Below are 19,382 nucleotides of genomic sequence, written 5' to 3' on the forward strand. Positions count from 1 at the left end.
TCCCAGTTATTTTTGTTGTGCAACCTTTTATTATAAAATAACAGGAGTTTAGGCCATGATATAAAATAATGAGGTAAAGTATTTTGTTATAAGTTAAATGCTTATTTTTAATAAAATTTGCCTTAAGCCATTAGAGAATTGATTTAAGTTAAAGCCTACTTTTACGGCTTTCTCTTCAATAAAACCAAATATTGTCAATTTCCCTAGTCTGGGATCATTACAGTCCTACATTCTTTTATATTTTTGTTTTCCCTTTTTAAAAGAGTTTCAGTTTCTAACTGAGGACAATTAGTTTTTTACCCTGAAGATGTTCTCAGCCCTCATACCTAAACCAGAGCTCCTCAGACTGAACTGAGGCCAGGAAAGCCGGCGGTTGCATTCCTCCACGTGGACTCGTTTTATTTGGAACTTCCAGATACAGCTGACGCAGTTTGAAGTTGGAGGCATCCATGTGTTGGAGTTGCACAAAGGCCTCTCAGTAACATTCTCAACCTTTCCTAGAAAGCTGTGGGTCAGTCGTACTGGTAAAGACGTTTTAAGACGGCTTATTTAGTTTCTGAACACAGGAGTGGAGCTCGCAGAGACGGCAAAACAGAAGCGGCAGATGTCTGGATCCTTGCTGAGAACAGGATAGTGGAAAGGAAACTCAGTAGGGTTGTCCTCTATATCACAGGAAATTATATATGCATCTCTATTCTTTCATCTCCCCTGTTTAATTTGGAGGCAGATATTTTTTATTTGACTTTTGGGAGTGTGCCCTCATCAGATGATGACTAAATACATAGTACGGAGAAGGAGGGGTATGATTTACGTCAAATCAGGGTTACTGTGGCTATAGGGCGGGATCCACCAACATGTACCTGCAGAGGTGCCCTGAATCCAGATGTTTTGCACTTTTATTCAAGTTTTTTAAACACAGGAGAGATAGTTTTTTGTATTCTTCTGAGTGAGCACATTAATAAAGCATGAAAATAGCAGAAAAATAAACTGAGTGTTGTTGTAAACAGGTCTGACACAGAGTATCTCCTGCTGTTCTTCATATGTCAAAGGCAAACTCCAGAAACTGTATGGACCCAATTTCATGGACATTTTCCAGCGCTTATGTCTTTAAAGGGCTTGTAGGAATTGTTGGTGAAACGATGGGTTGATGCGCCTTCCACCGACCTCAAAGATATATTAAATGAAAAATATAATGCATTTAAATGAGAATATCCACAGCCGTACATTATGTCAGGTGCATAGTTAATGCCTTATTAACGCTACAGGGCTTTAAACAGACGATGAATATACTTAATTATTCTTTTCAGCTTTTAGTTTTCCTAACTAAGTGTTCATTTAGCTAATATGCAGTGGGAAACCAAAACTCTGAGACCACCTCACTTCAACTTACTGCATAATGTCTGTGTTGAATTTTGATTTGGTTTGCACTCCTCTTAAAAAGACCAACATCTACTTTTGTCTTGAACACACTCTTTGCTATCGTCGGTAGCAAACCTCTTCTTCACATCTGGAAGCCTCCACCAGTAGCTTTCATCCAACATCTTCACACCAAATAGTGAAGTGACTCTTTGCTACTTTAATCCTCCACTTTGTTGAGAATCGAGTTTACATACTCTCTATCTCTGACAGTTGAATTCTAACATTTTCTATCTGTCGAGCATCTTTCGGTCTCACGATTATCAAATGTCAAACAGCTGGATCGCCTGTCTGGGCATCTGTCCGTTTCCCAGAGCTCGATGTGCATATCCAGTTTTGTTTACGTCAACTCAGAAATCCTATTCTCTCCCACAAGCCAATTCCTCGACATTGCTGGGGAATCCATTGGGCCGAATTATGTCTGTAGGCAGCTGCTCAAAACCAAGCGCTAGGTCTACCACAGGAAAACAGCTTTGTATATGTAGTTTGACCTGTTGGATCTTAAGGTACAGAAATTAGTTGACCACGTAAGCAACATTTTTATTTTGTAGATATAAGTTCAGTGGTTTTAATATTTCATGTGGATCTATTGTTGTAGAAAAGTCATTCAGAAACTGATCTTATTCTTAGGTGACGTTTTTTCCGGCTCAAGGCTCAACAGGGAAAAGGTTTTACTTCTCACCTCTGTTCAAAGTTTATATCGGCGCATGTTATGAATCCAGGTGAAACAGAGCGATGAGGTTACAGGGCTTTTTGTCGTTGGTAGTTTTGATGCTGGACAGTTAAAAGTCAGAAATGTAGCAGACACCAGCCTCTTTTAATCATTCATGACTAGGCATCACATAGAGCTGCTTAAATCTCATAAAACGTGAGAACGATAGATAGAGAATAAACTTGTTGAAAACGAAGGGGGAAATATCTTGTGCCAAATGTTTATAGGCTATAAAGACACAGGACATCTACCATCCATATTGTACAACAGAGGTTGAGAGGCCATTATGTCTAGACACTCGGTAGAGTTCACACCTGTGAAGATTACCTCTGCTGCTCCAACTCCATCCAACACTGACATTTCTGACCACAAAGGTGAGAATTTAAAGTTACAAATGAGCATTACAGTGTTAATGCTGTTAGCTTTGCACTGGTTTGTCATCAGCTGCCTCCTGTTCTCTTCCCATCAGACGAGACAGGAGGAAGTGACACATGTACGGCACTGACTCACTGCTGCATGCCGATGCAGGTGTCCTACGTGGTGCCAGGTTGTTGAATAGCTCCGTTGTATAGTTTCTTTGGCAAACCTTACGAAGAACTGGCGTGTTCGGTCTTGGTTTCCGAGGATGAACTGTGAAAATCCCAGTGCTCTTATCTCACCTCTCCGGCCCTCCAGCTTTCTCCTCTCGTGTTCCAGATGGCCCCACGGCGGGTTAACTCTTGGACGACCTCTGAGATCACTGCACTGACAGCTCCTTCTCGCTCTTTGTCCACAGACAGAATCAACCCATAGACTAGGACCTGGAGGGGAGAAGACCAATTGTGGCTTGAACAAAAGGCAGACAGAGAGAACTGTAAGTAAACACCACAGCTGTATGAACTGTGTATGTGTGTGTGGTTTGTGCTCCACGGAATGCTTATCGCATACGTTTACATACAGACCAGTGAGGTCTGTGGTCGTTTGACTGGTTGAGAGTACATCTGCATTGTTAACAGACAACACAGACGTTGTATCTTGAGGAAGCTTTGTTTGCATGTTGGGATCAAAATATTCAACAGATGTCTGCAGATGTACAACAGCCATTTACGAGGCTCCTTTCTCAGTTCTCCTTTGCTCTAATCGTGTATATTGTTCAAAGCACAGGTTATGTAGTATCACTTCTGCTTGTGAACAGCGTTGTGTTGACAAACTGTGTTAAACCCTGAAAGACAAACAATGAACAAAGCAAACAAGGACACTGTTGTCGCGAGGATGCAAATATGTGCGTTTCCTCCATTTAAAGGTGAAGAGCAACATATAGGCCCTTTCGACTGTTTCACACATTGACCAATACGTCTGCATTCATTGACAGACAAAATAATCTGTCAGGTGACTGTTGGTTGTTGGGTGTCGTCCACAGCTGAGTGGATGTAAGCCTGAACCCATTCGATTCCTAGAAACACATTTCCCATGTGACTGTTATCCAGGGAATTTATTCCCGCTCAACCAAGTCATCAGCCAGCGTAAATTAGTTATTTTTTTATTATTTCCTATAGGAAATTGCCGTTTTAATAATGCTGAATACTTTTAAGAGTTATCTAACTGCGTGATTAATTCAAGTGCTTTACAGGAAGGGCTCAGAACGAAGGGAGGAGATGAAAATAATGAAGAATAGGAACAGCACAAAATCTCAAATGGGCACAGTCTGAGGGTTTACACCCATCTAAATTCATTATGGAGGATTTGTCAAGACTTGGTTTCCATGTCTTAGGAGCAGGTGTGAAGGCATTTTACTTCTTGATGTAAAACTGTTTATTATTGTTAGAAATCCATTTTTTTTTGCAAAAGTCTTATGTTGCCCCTTGCTCCACTATAAACTTATCTAAATCAATAAGTAATCTGCTCTATTTCCTCGATTAACTGATAAATCCTACAGTCTATTAGATATCACAAAAAGTGATATAACAGACAAAAATGAATCTAATATTTTGTTATCAAAATACTTGCTGATTAATATTTTTAACTGCCTCAGTGTTCACAACATAAAGCTTCATTACCCCCTTTATTTATCGTGTTCCTCAACATTTTGCTCTTGTTTTAAATACTGCAGTTTTGTTTTACTAAAAATAATTGAGATGCACAAGGTCAAAAGTAAACAGCTGAAAAAGCTTTGCCGTAAAAAAACCCTTGTGACGTGTTGCACATCAGAGAACCTGATCTGCTTCAGCTTCCTGTTTTAAAGATGTGTAAACCCCGTGTCATATAACAACACTGTTGAAAAAAAAAAAAAAAAAATGCCTCAGAGATCAAGGAGAGAGAGAGAGAATTATCGCACTGGTCGAGGTACGGAAGGCCCCACCCTGTGTTTTCATTGTCAGCATCTGGGGCAGGAAGCCGACTGTTCACACTTCCGCACGAGACACAGTGGAAGTTGTTCACGTTGTTGTGAGCAAACAGGAGGTGAATGTTCTAAGAGGCAGCCAAGGTGCGTGCCGGGTCATCTGCTGAAGTTCGTGGGGAAGAGAGAACTGTTGTGAATAGCTGCAGCACAAGTTGACTGACATATAGCTTCACGTTTGTAGGGTAGTGTGTTGACATCTGTAGGCACAGTAACCCACATTTTCACACAGTCGGGGGGGGGGATGCATGTGTGTTTATTACAAACGACTGCCTAATGTGTTTGTGGTACATTCAGTCCTGTGAGTGGGAGGGGGGGTTCTTCCTCAAAGCCCAAGAGTGTGGCGCAAGTCCTGAATAATTCATTCCAGGCACGCGCCGTTGAATTAGAGGTAAAGTGATAGCACGTAGCAGAACCTGCGCTTAGCTCACTGCTGCATTTTTAAAGTGCGGACTGGCTCTCGAATGTCAAAAGGTTAAAACTGTCTCTCACCTAAAACCCCGGTCCCCGCAGCTGGATAAAGCACATATGATATGGAGTTTGAATAATTCAGATGAAGGTTGTTCAGATTGAATTTTCATCACGTGTAACTTCCTTATTTGTGTCCCAGTGTCATCTCCCTTTTTGCTCAGGACTCGAATACTCAACAGGACATCCTCTGGCAAATCTGTCCGGTGTATAAAAACATGAAAAAACAAACGTTAATGAGATATTTGTGCGAGTTGTGTGTCTCCATCACGCAGCCTCTGTGTGTTTCAAACGACACAAGCTGCTGCTAAAGAGGCACTAGACATGTGGTCATTACCTCGGTCATAATGATTGTATGACTGCTCTGTATAATCAGCCATAAGCGAGCAAGACGTGACCTTTGTCTATGAATGATGACATTGTCTGCTCAATGGGAAACGGTCCTGTTGCGAGCATGAGACTTAAAAGATAAATATAACCAGATTCCTGTTTAATCTAGAAAACAAAGCACTTGGGTATAAGTGCCATCATAGAAGCTGCCTGCTTGGCGCTTCCTTTTGAAGGAGATTTATCTCTTTGGGTTCGACATATAAAGGAACAGAAGAATGGGGTCTAATGAAAAATTACTGGCGTGCTGCTGGATTCATGTGGGGAGAAGTGCACCGTTATCGTTTCCTGAAAAGGTCCTATGAAATTTGAATTGGAAACTGCTTCCTAAGCAGGTCGGTGAAAGGGACTGAGATTGAACTATCCTCTGTGTCACTCCCTAATCGGTCCCACACCTCTCACCCACTCATTCTTTGTAAATAATTCAGAACAGCCTTTTGCCTGCTCCCGAGATGAGCAAATGCAAAGCTGGGGGGGGGGAGGAGGAGGAGAAGAGGAGGAATAAATTGCTGCTGATGCACATTTGAGAAGTCCGGTGAGTTTGAAAAACTTTACTTTCATTTCAGATTTATTAAGCTCGGGATCAACATCGTGTTTGTCAAATGATCTCAGGTCCTATCATAAATTACTGATTGAAAACAGTCTGTAGTGAATGTGGCATCTGTATCTTCTTTAAACAAATCATTAACTTGTCTGCACTAAAGAAGAACAGTTGTTCTCTCTGTGAGATTGTTGTGTTAGCAGTTATAAATGAACCATGACCGACTGACAACTTAAGTAAAAAATCGCCTTCGGGCAACTTAATGTTGCGACTCTGTGTTGAGAGATGAGATCGGATCATTATCATGTCATGTGACGTGTGTTGTTTACACATGGGTAGGTAATGCTTGATCATATCCCTAAATTCACCCAATGAGACTCACTACCTGAATGAATTAAGCTACTACTGCTAAAGTCACAAAAAAATCATCTGCTCACAAGATTTACATCCTAATCAGAACATGCTGATGCATTTGATGGATCATATATTGTTAATTATTCCACCAACAGAATTTTCCTCAGACAATCCTGCATGAGGTTTCTGCCTTTGCCCACTAGAGTGCAGCCTACTCTGAGGGGAAACTGCAAGATCAGTTCTACAGTGTGGGCATGCTGAGGATTTCCATTGTTTATACAATACATGAATTTATATTCTTAATCAACTCCTTTGGTGCTAGAATAAGTTACGAGTAGTGTTTATTTCTAGTCTAAACAACAATTTTTTCAACTGCAGTGCCCAGAATATTGACTTTCAACCATCTGCTCTTTTTTGTTATGTGCATTTGGCGTTTGTTTTTGTAATATACTATAACTAACAAACAAAATGTTGTAAATGGATTTGGAGGGGGATGTTAAAGAGGGATTAGTATTTCCATCCTTTTTTGCATTCTCTGTTTCCAATTACAGAGATTGTGCTGTTAGGCCTGTTTGGTTCCTGATTAAATGAGATTCTTTGTGTCATATTACCTTCCTTTTCTCATTCTATACCAGAGGGGCGGCCGCTCTGTCTGTAGTCTTTCAACACTGTCTTTTGTCAGGATGTAAACACAGATCTCTGAGATACATATTTCCAAGTTAAATTAACCCTGAATACACAAACAAAATACCTCAACGCTGTGAATCTTTTTTTCTTTTTGATTTGAAGGTAAAAGTCAAGTTATTACAATCCTTATTTCAAATGGATATGATGGCTGAGAATACAGATCATATAACATTTGGCGAATGACACTATGCTATGAATGGGCTTTATGGTGAACACCATGTAGCTTCTACAGGTGTTGATCACAGAAAGGAGATATTAAGTTAGACTAGAGCATGATGGGATCAGCATGTGGTGTAGTGATGCCACATTTAGTTCCACCATGGAGAAGGTGAAACTGTGACACAGCTCTTTTTTTCCCAGCCACACTGTTATTGTCTGTGATGAGCACGGTTATCATCCTCCAGAGGATAGGTTGACGTGGTTTGTGGTTCTAGTCGTAATCACCTTAAGGCTGCTGTATTACCTATTATGACCTATACTAATAATTGTTGCTTTCAAATCTCTGCTTCCATATACACAGCTCACCTGCATATCCATTTAAACCTGTAATAGATTAAAAAAACATGATATTAACGTTAAATGGACTCAACCTACTTCCCTCCCTGTAAACGAATCGATAGTTTCATCCAATGCTTCTGCTCATTGAGTCGAAGAAACAGCAGAGATTATTAAAGAGCACATTATTGATCAATAAAGCCTTTTCTCAGTTAACGTATTGCTAAATATTAGTTGTGTGTGTGTGTGCACTGGAGAATTTTGTAGTTAATTTCTCATGCTTTAAAAAATAGAAAGATAGTCATGTACCATTGCTACTGGCGCACCGGTGTGTGTCTGTGTGTGTGTTTGATACAGCTTCTGTGTGTAACCCTTGTCGTTCGTCTGAAACCTTCCGTTCTGGTGCAGTGAGTCTCCGCTGTATGGATCAATACTGAAGCAGTGAGCTGACACAGTGAAAAGCAATATTCATAAATAATGAACAGGGCACCCTTTCACCCTGCCCTGTCTAATGGGTCCCGGCAAAGAAAAGAAGAAATCAGTAAATGTGATTTCAGATAAAGCGGAACTGTCCCGTTTTGCTTTAATGTAAACTGCTGTGTACTTTAGGTGAAGGTTGGGGATTGTTTTTAAGTATTTAAAGCTACTATCTGTCCCTATCCGGGGTTGACACTGCTACACTTTCCTTTTATAGATTGTTTTTGGAGATCGCAGATAGGGGTCTCTGTGTTCGACTCGCTCAATTCCTCTCCCGATGTGCTGTTTGTTCCAGGGAGATAGCAGACTGGTATTTGAGGAAATCTCTGTTGCAATGAATCACAGGGAGGTGACACATTTAGTAGCACTCCCATCAACAGCACAAAGACGCACCGGTGAGTGAGCGCACAGAAGAGCTTTAAGTGCTTCATCATTATCCTTCCCTCCACCTTTAATGTTGAACGCATTTGGCAGGTGGTCACAGCTGCACACCGAAGCACGATGGGCCTCACCCGGGTAATCTGATGGAACAATAATGGTTCTTGCCAGTTTTCGAATAACCACCTAAAAGGAGAGTAATGGAAGATGTATTTTTATTTTTATTTTTTTAAGAGCGAATTGCTTTGCATCATTAAATGAATAACTGTACAGGGTGGACAGCCCCGGTCCAGAGATGGTTAACTATTCTCTGTGGATACTTATTTTATAGGCCTGTTAAAGGGTGTATTCAAACATGAAACCGGATTTATAGGTGATGAATTTGAATATGATCTCAGCGTGAATCTCTTATTGGAGGTTAATGGACCCGTGTTTGTTCAGAGACACAGAACACCACAAATTGTTGATGTCTATTATTAAAGTGAGATAATATCCTCTATAGAGTGATGGGGAAAGTTGTATGTTTACTTATTGCTGTTCTCTTCTGGTGTTTTCCTTTTTTCCCACAAGCTTGATTCACTTGTTGCACATTTGAGATGTAGACTGATGTTTGAAACACAAGTGATGAATGAAGCTGTTTATAAACGTACTCATCACAATGTCAGCCGTCGTGGTTCACGTAAACAGATCTCACATCAAAATATAACGATGAAAATGAGAGAAAATTGTTGCTTCATCTACGGCATCAGTCAAGATTCAGATTAAGTTATTGTTGTCTGTATCGATTCATACTAATCCTGCATAATAACCAGTCACAAAAACAATAATAAATCCCAGCTCACAACTTTTGATTTATCGGATAATCTCATAATTCCCCAAAACTCACAACTTCAGATATTAAGTACGCGTCATACAAGTTTTTCAAACACCTATTCGTCCGTTGGGTGTTCCAGACGTCCTCGTATGCTGTTTAATCCCAGGTCATTTTCCTGCTAGATCTCACTTGGGCTCATTTCCCTGACATTTTCCTCGGGGGGTTGGCAGGAAAAATTCAGGAAGACGCCTGGATTGTCTGACTCTGACTTTTGTGTCTTTACATAATGTTCTAACCTGATAATTTCAGGAAAATGCCTGGAGCTCAGTAAATGTCTGAAATCACCTTTAGTTCACTATTTAGCAGCATCCGCCTAGCATTTGCTATTTTCACCTTTTTCGTTAACATGATTTCGGAACAATCACTTGATGCTACTTTGTGTACGCGCTATTAATATCAAGCTGCTGCCGTTCCGTTAACAGAGGGCTCATTCTCAGCCTTTGTCAGCCTATCTTTGCCAAGCGGGTATCTCTCCCTGCTGGCCGTCTGGCTTCATCAACTCTAACTATTAGCTTCTGCACAACACGAGGTTCACTTTGTGCCCACGCGTCGCTGAGCTCATAAGGTTAAAGAGCTGTGCAGACAATGTGTGGTCCCACTGAAGCAGGGACAGATGTTGACACACAAGGGAATTAGGAAGGATGCACTTGGAATAATGATGTTTAAACTGTAAATAATCACAGATGTGCAAGCTGTATCTACAAAATTATAAAGTGCTCTATGCAAAAAAGCTTGATAACTACAAATAACAGTGTTTATTTTGTATTTTCTTGATCATAGAGTGAAATAGTTACATAATATAACTGTCCATTTTATTTAACTGATTATAACAAAGATCATTACAGCATCTTAGATTACCATGATAATCCTTTCTTCAGTTTTTCTCCTCAATGCTTTCCCTTGAGCCTTCCCCCGCTGCATCCTGTTTATCTGTCCTACTGGTGCATGCAGCGATTTCTTGATATTCTATTTATTGCTTCCTCAATTAATGGCAAATCTAGAGGGCTTGAATTTCACATGAGTGAAGCACTTTTATCGGCAAGTTGGAGAAGCTCAGTCTGAGTGGTTTACCACTGGAGCTGCGAGTCGCGGTGGCAGCATCAGCGGTGGTGGTGGTGGTGGAGGAGCAGCCGGAGCAGGAGGAGGAGGAGGAGGAGGGTGTACAGTGGTGACAGTGGCTTTGACGGGGGATAGCATCCTCATTGCACAGCAGCCAAAGGCAGTGGAGGGAGAGGAAAGAAACGGATGGTAATCGAGCGAGACGAAAGGGACGGCTGGCAGACACAGAATCCTGTGTATTATTTGCAGAATCAGGAAAAGCTGCTTGGCACACGGGGGAGTAAGCTACAGCAGGAGGAGGCGCGTGTCTGCTCAGAGACTGAAGTACAGCCGAGGGAGTGGAGTAAGTGGGAAGCAGTCTCGAGGGAAACGCACCGACAAACTGTACTTACCAAGTCGAGTGCCCCCACTGTGGATTAAGGTGAGCGTCAGAATCGGTATTATGTTGACTGTAGATAAGAGAGACCTGTTCTCGGCGACGGAGAACCTGTGGATCAGCTGCACCACGTGGAATACATCACAGAGGAGCCGTTAGCGGTGAAGACAACTTGAGGAATCTGACAGGGACCAAGGAAGTGGCTTCGGCTCCGTAGCCTCTTTTTTTGCTTTCTCCCCCCACAACACGTGTGTGTGTGACCCCAGACTGTAGACAGGCTACTAATGAGCAAGTCGATGTGTGGCTGTGGCTGCAGCTTCATCTCCTCTCTGATGAAGAGGCTGGGCCGCACGGCTTGCTGCTCAGATCTCCTCTCCTGCAGCCATACTTCAGAGCAGCTGCAGCGACTGGCCACAGGCTGCCCACCTCAACCGAAGGTAACAGAGCGACTGCATCCACTGACACAGCCACAGCAGTGGGTGAGATGCAGGAAACAAATCAGCCCAAATATATCAGCATAAAAGAACTGAGTGCGGAAGTCTAGTTCGTCTTTGTCCGAAACAATCTCACGTATAAGAGCTGTGCTACCAGGGAGAGAGCAGCCCAGTAATTGATTCTTTAATGGAACCAGGTGATTCAATGGATGTCTGGCTGCCTTGACAACAGTGGACTTGCTTTCAGCTAGCAGTCATTTAAATGGATGCCTTCAGTCTGCCGGTGGTTTACAGTGATTGCTGCCCCCTCCTCAGCGGGAGAAGCTTTTTCTAATGGAACAAATAAAAGCCAAACAAGATTGTGTGAGTGCTTGTGTGCACTTGCCTGTGTGTCTGTGTGTGTGTGTGTGAATGAGAGTGCGACTTTCCTGTAACACAGGCTTATGCCTCAGGGCTCCAGCTTCTAGGGTTCCCTCTGTTTCATGGCTTGTTATGCACATGACTGTTTTAATAGTTTGCTTCCACTGACTGTCCCTGCTGGCGGCTGCCCATTTTCACAGCAGAAGAGATTGATTCTCCTGGTTCCAAAAAAGACTTATGCTCATGAGTAATGTCAGAAATCCAAAAAGGAAAAGGATTTTGAATGACTCGATGTATTATTGGGCAACAGCCCAATAATTTGGGGAGTCATTGTCTTCCAGAGAAGGCATTGTCACAGGATGAAGTGCTTCACTGCAGAAATGACTGTGGAAATGAATGCCCCTTTCTTGAGCAGCTCCGGAATTGAGGTTTCACTTTCCTCCTCTGAGACATCACAGGGTACCAGCTTGAAACGGAGCCATCGATTAATGGCTCCAGCGTCGAACTGAATACACAGAGATTTCAACAAACGGTGTATTTTTAGGAATCCAGGAAATGGTTCCTCTAATTCCATTTTTCTCCGAGTGAGAAAGTAGAAAATCCTCATAAGTCTATTTGCTTTTGTGTCACATGTTGCGGTTACTAAGAAGGCAGACCAGGAAGAAAGTGTTATTTAGCTTGGGAACACTATAATTGGTTTCCTCAGTCTTCCCTCACATCCCTCTGTTAATATTTGAGAATCCAAGTGGAGCGACTATACATCCGCATCTATATCTGTTACTATTTGAACGGTCTATATTTTCTCCATGCTCTCCCACTGTTCTATTAAGGTCACATTGGTGTGATGTATTGCTGCCATTGGGGGGTTTCAGCACAGTCCTCTACAGTCCCCTCCTTATTCTGAACAAGGTTTATGTGATATCCGTTTCCAGCAGCCTCGAAACGATTGATCCTCCTTTAAGTCATTTAAAGTTTCATCTTCTCACAGCTGGAAAGTCCTTTCATTCTTTAGCCCCCCCCTCCAGAATCTTAGTTTCCACAATCTATGATCAAAAATCTCCTTGAAAGCATTTCAATCTGAGGTATAGATACTTAAATATTCAAATTGCACATCACTGATTAACAGCTAAGGCGTTCATCAGTGGAAAGCTATGTAAATTCTTTGGCATGAATCATTTCTGTGTATAATATTACCTCAGTTAATGGTATAATAAGAGAATCATCTCACCCCATTAACCCAAACTTTGATGACAGATGTTTTTCTTCTCGGTGTCTATGAAACATTACCTTCTCAGCAATCTTGTAACTTGTATTTAAGGCACTGGAGGACATGATTAATGGGAAATGCTCCGGGTTTAAATTGTGCTTTTAGCCAATGGCTGACAAACTGAAATTACCCAGACTTTATATGTTTGGATGTTTCTGTTGTTTTGTCTCTTTTCCTCTGCCCTTTCCTCTTCTGCTCTCCTTTCCTTCTTTCTTCCCTTTCCTCATCTATTTCCCCCCGAGCACCATCTCCCATACTTTACCTATGTTCCCTCTGTATCTATGCATATGCAGGTATACAAATAATAAGTAATTACAAGACTGAAGAACCGTTAGTAATTTTTCAGTGGCAGTTTGTGTGTCTCCAGTGCTTTGCTCTGTAACAAAAGTCCAACTGCACCTATGTAAATGTAGCACATTAGCATAGGTGCAGTTACAGTTGTTGAGGAACATTAGCCTCTGCTGGTGTGAGAGAGAGGCAAAAGCACACCACAGACATGTGTGAGCCATTAGTGGTGTAGTCACCTTCAAAACAGTCTGTAGGTTGCTGTGTGGTACTTACTTAAAAGAAAGAGAGCTGGGATAAGAGCTAAGCTAACCCAGCTTGGAGAGAGAGCTGCTTCTTCACCCCCTTTCTAACTGAACACTGGCTTTCATGATAATGAATCGTGTTTGTTATCAATGCAAAGCTAGAAAGAAAGTACACAGGAAATTAAATCCACAACTAGATCATCAAACACAAGGTTCACCAGCCTCACAATACATGTAAGCATTTCAATTGAAGCCTCCACCGAATACGTGCAAGTCCTGCGTGTTGGGCTTTATTCAAACTTCTAATCAAACTGGATTAACATGCAATAACTGGATCTGCACATCACATCAACAGCATTAACACTACTGTAATCAAGGACACTTAAAATTAGGAAGGTACACAGTACAGTTAAAATGCCTATCAACCTGATGCATCCCATTGCATCACAGCACGTGGAGAACTCTGTCCAAGCCCACCCGAGAGAAGCCCACTCCGGCTGAAGTGCCCCATGTTGAGCTTGTGCACAAGGCTAAAGTAAAGTCTGTGTGTGCCACAGCTGTGGCTTTATCTGTGAAGTGCCAACTTGGCAAGCCACTCTGAAGAAATCCCATCCCCTCCCCATCAGCAGCTCTCCAGGGACCGTCTGGATGTATGTTGCGTTGCCAGACTGCTGGGAACACACCATCAATGCTGGTCTATATACAATACGTCTTATTATTCCGAGAAAAGGAAAAATCCTTTGGCCAGTAAACAACCAAGTAAAGTGATTAAGGACACGATTAATGAGATGGTGTCTAACTTGGAATGCCACTGACTGGTTAATAAAGGCCGTAAATATTTTAATTTAATTCAGAGGCATAATAGTTTTAAAAGGAAGTTAAACTTTTTAATAGAACACATTTTTGCCACTGGAATTTCTGAAAAAGGCGTTTAATACTGAATACAGAATCAGCTCATTTTAATAGTGCAAGTTGACTTTGTCCACATGTTGCAGAAGCAGAACAACATCAGTATGCGTGAGGAGTTTCTTGCCACTGGATGTCAGGTCCTATATTTGTTTTCTTGGCTTTGTTTTGCTTCACTGTGTTCACCAGCTTGTACCATACTGGTTTTATTCCCTCTGACATGGCCCAGTCTTTTCAATACCAGTGAACCCTTTGACATTAATTATTAGATCCTAGGATAATACAAAAAATGTCATTAAAGCAGCTTTAATTATCGGTTTTACAATAATTAAAGCTTTTTGTGTTTTTTTGTGACTTCCAACCGAGCATGTGTCTGTGATCGCTATCCCCAAATCTGAAGGAAAACAAATATAGATTCTGTCTTCCTTCTTTCTCCTCTATCTCCCGGGCACCTGTGTCAACTGATTGCACCAGGATCCACAAATTCACACCTGCGCTCCCAAGCTTCCTATCGCCATTTCCTTCCACATCCCTGCTCTTGCAGGACTAAAAATAGAGGCTGATGAATGAAGCCTGTGTGTGCATGTACACAGTCTTTGATCACCACAAGTGCTATTTTCATTTTTCCTTATATCCGCTGCACCTAACTGCTAATTCAACCACTCTAGAGGAGAACATTATGTTTAATTGTCCTTGCTGCTGGTGTTAAGTATTTGGTTTTCCTCCCCCAGTAGAGTGGCCCTTTTTGAGCCGAGGAAATATTTGACTGAAAGGTGAATGATTAAAACGGCATGAATAGGGAAATCAACTTTTAAAATGACTGATTTCCAGCTTTTGTTGCTATTTTTTGACAAAGAACACAAACAAATAAAAGAGTCTCACAAGTGAGTTTAATGTCTGTCCCTTTTCATCAGTGTCGTGCGTCTCCCTCTCCCTCTCCCTCTGCCATTGTGCACTGCTCGCAATTGTTTGAACCACTATGACAACAAACAAATTTCATGCTGTATTAAGGAAACTAATTACGGAACCTCAGTCATTCCGGTAAAAGGCAGGGACAACTCTAGCTATTCATAGCCTTCCTCTTCTCAGCTCATGAACTGGCACTCCCTACGGGGAGCTGTGCAATTTGAGATCGGTCTAATGCTTCCCACCGCAGCCCTGGGACTACGCTGTAAAGAGGATGAGAGAAGCCTGACAAAGGGACCATTGACTTTTCCTCCTCAAGGTCAAAGCAATCGTTTTTTTTCACTGAAACAGACAAAGAACGCACGCCTTTGGAAAAATATTTTGCCATCTTATATGTTGGACACTGGAGATTAGGCAGATTCTTAATTTATTATAGTTTAGATTAACTGGAGACCTCATTTGGGCAATGAGAAGACCCATAGGAACCTTTCGAAAGCCACAGTAGACACACACTCACACACTCTTAGTCTTGTGTATGTAATGTCTAATAGCTTATATACAAACTTCAGCTCAAGAGAGTTGATGGTTACAGATTAGTTCTCTTGCTTTGAGCGATGTGCAAAACAAATTATGTTGTGATAGATTTGATAGAAATTCAATCACAACAAATTTTTGTTTAGATGGGGAAAAACGATGATAGTGTGGCAGACAATGAAAGCTCATGATTCACCAAAGCTTGTTTAGCTTGAGTTCAGCATATTGTGAGGTTATGGGACTCTCTCTTTGTTATGTGGCTTTGCTCCTGCGCCTTTAAGGAGCAGTGGCTCAACGTCGCCTTGAGGTGATGACATGGATGTTGTGATGATGTCATTTGGTCTGTGGTGAGTTGACTATTGAATGAACACTGAGGTGTGCTGCCAATATGAGATCCTATACTGTCTGGTTCATCCCAGCGACTCCTACATTTGCCCGGTTTTTGCTGGGGCTTGTACCAGACAACTACGCTCTCTTACATCTGGAGAATATGATCTGAATCTAACTCTGCAGCTCTGTAACATCACAATTCTTCATTTATAATCTCATTTATATGTAACTTGTTGTTGGACATTTTTTATCTGAAATGGCTGAACCTGCCTTTTTGAAAATTGCACCTGTCCCTATTTAGGTTTTGATGAAACATGGATTAATTGCACAGCCCTTGTTGCTGGAGCAGAGTGCATTAGAAGGCGAAGCTGTCTCATAGTAGATAAAGCTCTGGTGACTGTCTTTCAGTTCCACATATTATGCAACAGATCACTGAAGCAAACTGTTTATGCAGTTGGTTTTCCATTAAAGCAAATATTGAAATGCATTTCAGCAACACAGCAGATTGTGAAGATGAACAAAATATCTTTCACTTTTCAAAACCTTCGTAAACTCCACAAACCTTTATTTGTTTGTTGGCTTTGTTTTTAGTTGGGATACTAGCTCTCAAGGCTAGTCTGTTCTTTCATCCGGATGTGAGTCAGATCCAGTGCTGCTGTGTGACCGGAAGCCCAAAACAATCACTCCAACTGTCTTATCTCTTTGCTACTGAGCAACACGCGTGTCTCTAACAGCAAATGTTGAAAGTCCATTATTTTTAATGCGAAGGAAAGAACAGAATGAGGCTTATCTACACTTTTATACAGACGTTAACTGTCTTCAGAGCCTGAAGGCAAAAGCAATCACATTTTAATCATTTCTCTTCTATCTTTTTTTGTGTGTTGCAGAATGCCAAGCCCTTCTCCTCCTCAGACAGCCTAGCGAAGGTCCAGGAGGTAGCAAGCTGGCTTTTGGAAATGAACCAGGATCTGCTGTCGGGGGGCAGCAGCAGCAGGCGGAGTCGGGGGCCGGGGGGTCCGGCAGTGCGAGGTAACGCCTCCTCCACAGCCCGGGCGCCCCAGCAGGCGGCCGAGGAGGGCGATGAGGAAGAGCACATGAACAGGGTAGTAGAGGAGGAAGAGCAGCTGCAGCAGAGGGTAAGTACAACTGATATCCAAAAAGTTACATATGATCATGATTTAGAGGCATATGAAATATAAACTTCAATAAAAGAGCATTATTAAGTCGTAAAAAGTCATGATTGTAGAAATGTTCTGAAAGATTTGTACTGTTATCAAAATGGGAAGATTTTTCATCAGTTATTTTCTTCCCCCACAGCCTGATACATCACAGGTTGACGGTGGAAGAGAACAACCATGGGTGCCCAGCGAATCAGGAGCCAGCAACGGCCCTCGCGGAGAGGAGGAAGGGGAAGATGGCGAGGACGGCCCGCCAAACGAAGTGAACGGTAGGGAGAAAGGCGCCCGATGGCTGTGGGAGTCGGAGCAGAGGCGGCTGCGAGGCGAAGAAGAGGAGGAGGAGGAAGAGGAGGAGGAGGAGGAGGAAGAGGAGGAGAACAACAACAGCGGCAGCCACCAAGAGGAGGAGGAGGAGGAGGAGGAGAGGACAGAGGGAGGGGATCAGCAGCAGGGAGGGGAGGAAGAGGAGAGGGAAGAAGGCGAGGAGGAAGAGGAGGATGAGGACGAGGAAGAGATGGACCAAGACAGTGATGACTTTGAACATTCAGCAGAGAGCGGGAGAGAAGAGGAGGAGGAGGAGGAAGGAGAAGGCCTACGGTCTCCCTCTCTCAGGAACAATGTGTCCATCCCTAATAACAACCTGGACTCTGGTTGTACACACCAAAGCTCTTCCAACAAGAAGGTAAGAAGCAGCTGTTTGACCTTTTTTCATAGGAATAACATCAGTATGCCCCGTCTGTGCATTATTCAATGAGTAGGGATCATGTTTCTGTTGCCACAAATGATTTCTCCTCATTTTTGGGGGTTGGGGGAGAGGAGAGTTAACACGGACATGGAAAGCCAACCCAATTTCATAGTTTGATGCCATCTAAAATCAGGGGGAAATCAGTTCTATGGATGAACTGATAATTATCAACTCACCACATGTTGAAACTTCCCTTCACTGCACTGGCAGGTAGTGGTACATATTTAAAACAATAGCTCCCCCTTTTGGCTTACATGTGTTACTGCACCGCACAATCATGCAGTGTCCACAACAAGCCGCGACTACGTCTTCAAAAGTAAGAATAAGGATCATTATCCTCAAACACAAGTCTTCAACAAACCCTCGCCACCTTTCCACTGTGTCATGGGTCCAGAAAAGATGGATTTAAAGTTCTTAAAACTGCAGAACTCTGTAAACAAAGCACATTTCTGTACAAGTGACGCTTTGATTGTGTATCTCAGACTATAAACTTTGCCAGGAAATGCAAGATAAGTAAGTTGGCTGTAGTGTATAGATATATGTATATTTGTTTAAATCTTTCATTAGTGTTTGAAAATGCAGACTATTAATTGTTTCGCTGGAGGCATGAAACTGACTTCATCAGGTGAAGGTTTCAATTCTCAACTCCTCAGGGCAACTGTTTGATTCCAAACAAAACACAGTTGTCATGTTCAAAGTATTTGTTAGTCACAGATGGACATTATGTGCATCCGCTAGTGTTAAACAAGCCTTTTTACTTATTCATTTTAAGCTTCTAACTCTTTTTGTGTGTGAGTCAGGTCATGATGGGAACTCCTTCACCTGAAGGCATCTGTGCACCAAAAAGCCTCAATGAGTCCAAAGTTGTTCTGATTGATTTGATTTGACAATTACATGAATCACATTATTACAGTTGGACTTTACTCTCTTGACCCTGCGGCAATGGACTATTTTCGTTATCCACATGGTGAGGAGAATGTTGTTTGGCACTTTTAGGACTTTGGAATTAACTTTTTAAATGTTAAAACTGAAACTTCCCAATGTAACTCAGATATGCAGACCTTGCTGTTATAGATAGTAATGACTAAAGCTGTCACATATTTGTTAAGTCGTAAACTGCCCCCTTTATTCCCTCTGACTGGCAAACTGCCCATTGAGGAAGTCTTATTATTGCTGTTGATGAGCACGTCCCTCGTAACTGTCCCAGTTGTCTCCTGTATTATGTGTCATACCTGTGAGGCTATGCCTGTCGGAGCCTTTGATTCAGATATCGGCCTTGGTTATATTGGCCTAAATATAGCAGGTAGTGTGAATTTGCTCCTGCGTGTCTGTCACCATCTGACACAGCTGTCAGATAAGTTTGTCAGGGTCTTGGTCCGCGTGCCAGCTGGCTTTGATGTCTAACGTACACATCTTGTTCAGCTGTAGATCCTGAATGCTTGGAATTAGGCGTGGTGCTGAAACCATTGATTGACATTTATTATGTCTGCCAAGGTCTATTGGTTTGCTTGGTTGCTTTCTGCGTAATCCTGATGACATCAAATAGATTCCCATGAAACTCTGTGGAAGGATAACACATGAGCAAAGAAAG

General features: G+C 42.1%; 1 protein-coding gene across 6 annotated transcripts in view; it reads left to right on the forward strand.

Annotated features, from left to right (window-relative positions):
• The window catches only part of fbxw7 (F-box and WD repeat domain containing 7), a 98,373-nt gene that overhangs the window by 13,646 nt on the left and 65,345 nt on the right, over positions 1-19,382 (forward strand). For 4 of the 6 annotated variants that reach the window (XM_053418312.1, XM_053418311.1, XM_053418314.1 and 1 more), the window contains 3 exons: positions 2,904-2,981; positions 16,756-17,004; positions 17,186-17,728. In XM_053418312.1, coding sequence (XP_053274287.1) covers positions 16,825-17,004; positions 17,186-17,728 — 723 coding nt within the window. In that variant the 5' untranslated portion in view covers positions 2,904-2,981; positions 16,756-16,824. Of the gene's footprint in view, positions 1-2,903; positions 2,982-15,199; positions 15,324-16,755; positions 17,005-17,185; positions 17,729-19,382 lie in introns of those variants that run through there. The other 2 variants (XM_053418313.1, XM_053418318.1) reach the window with 2 other exon arrangements.

This window comes from Pleuronectes platessa, chromosome 3 (genome assembly GCF_947347685.1).
Source record: "Pleuronectes platessa chromosome 3, fPlePla1.1, whole genome shotgun sequence".
Taxonomy (NCBI): domain Eukaryota; kingdom Metazoa; phylum Chordata; class Actinopteri; order Pleuronectiformes; family Pleuronectidae; genus Pleuronectes; species Pleuronectes platessa.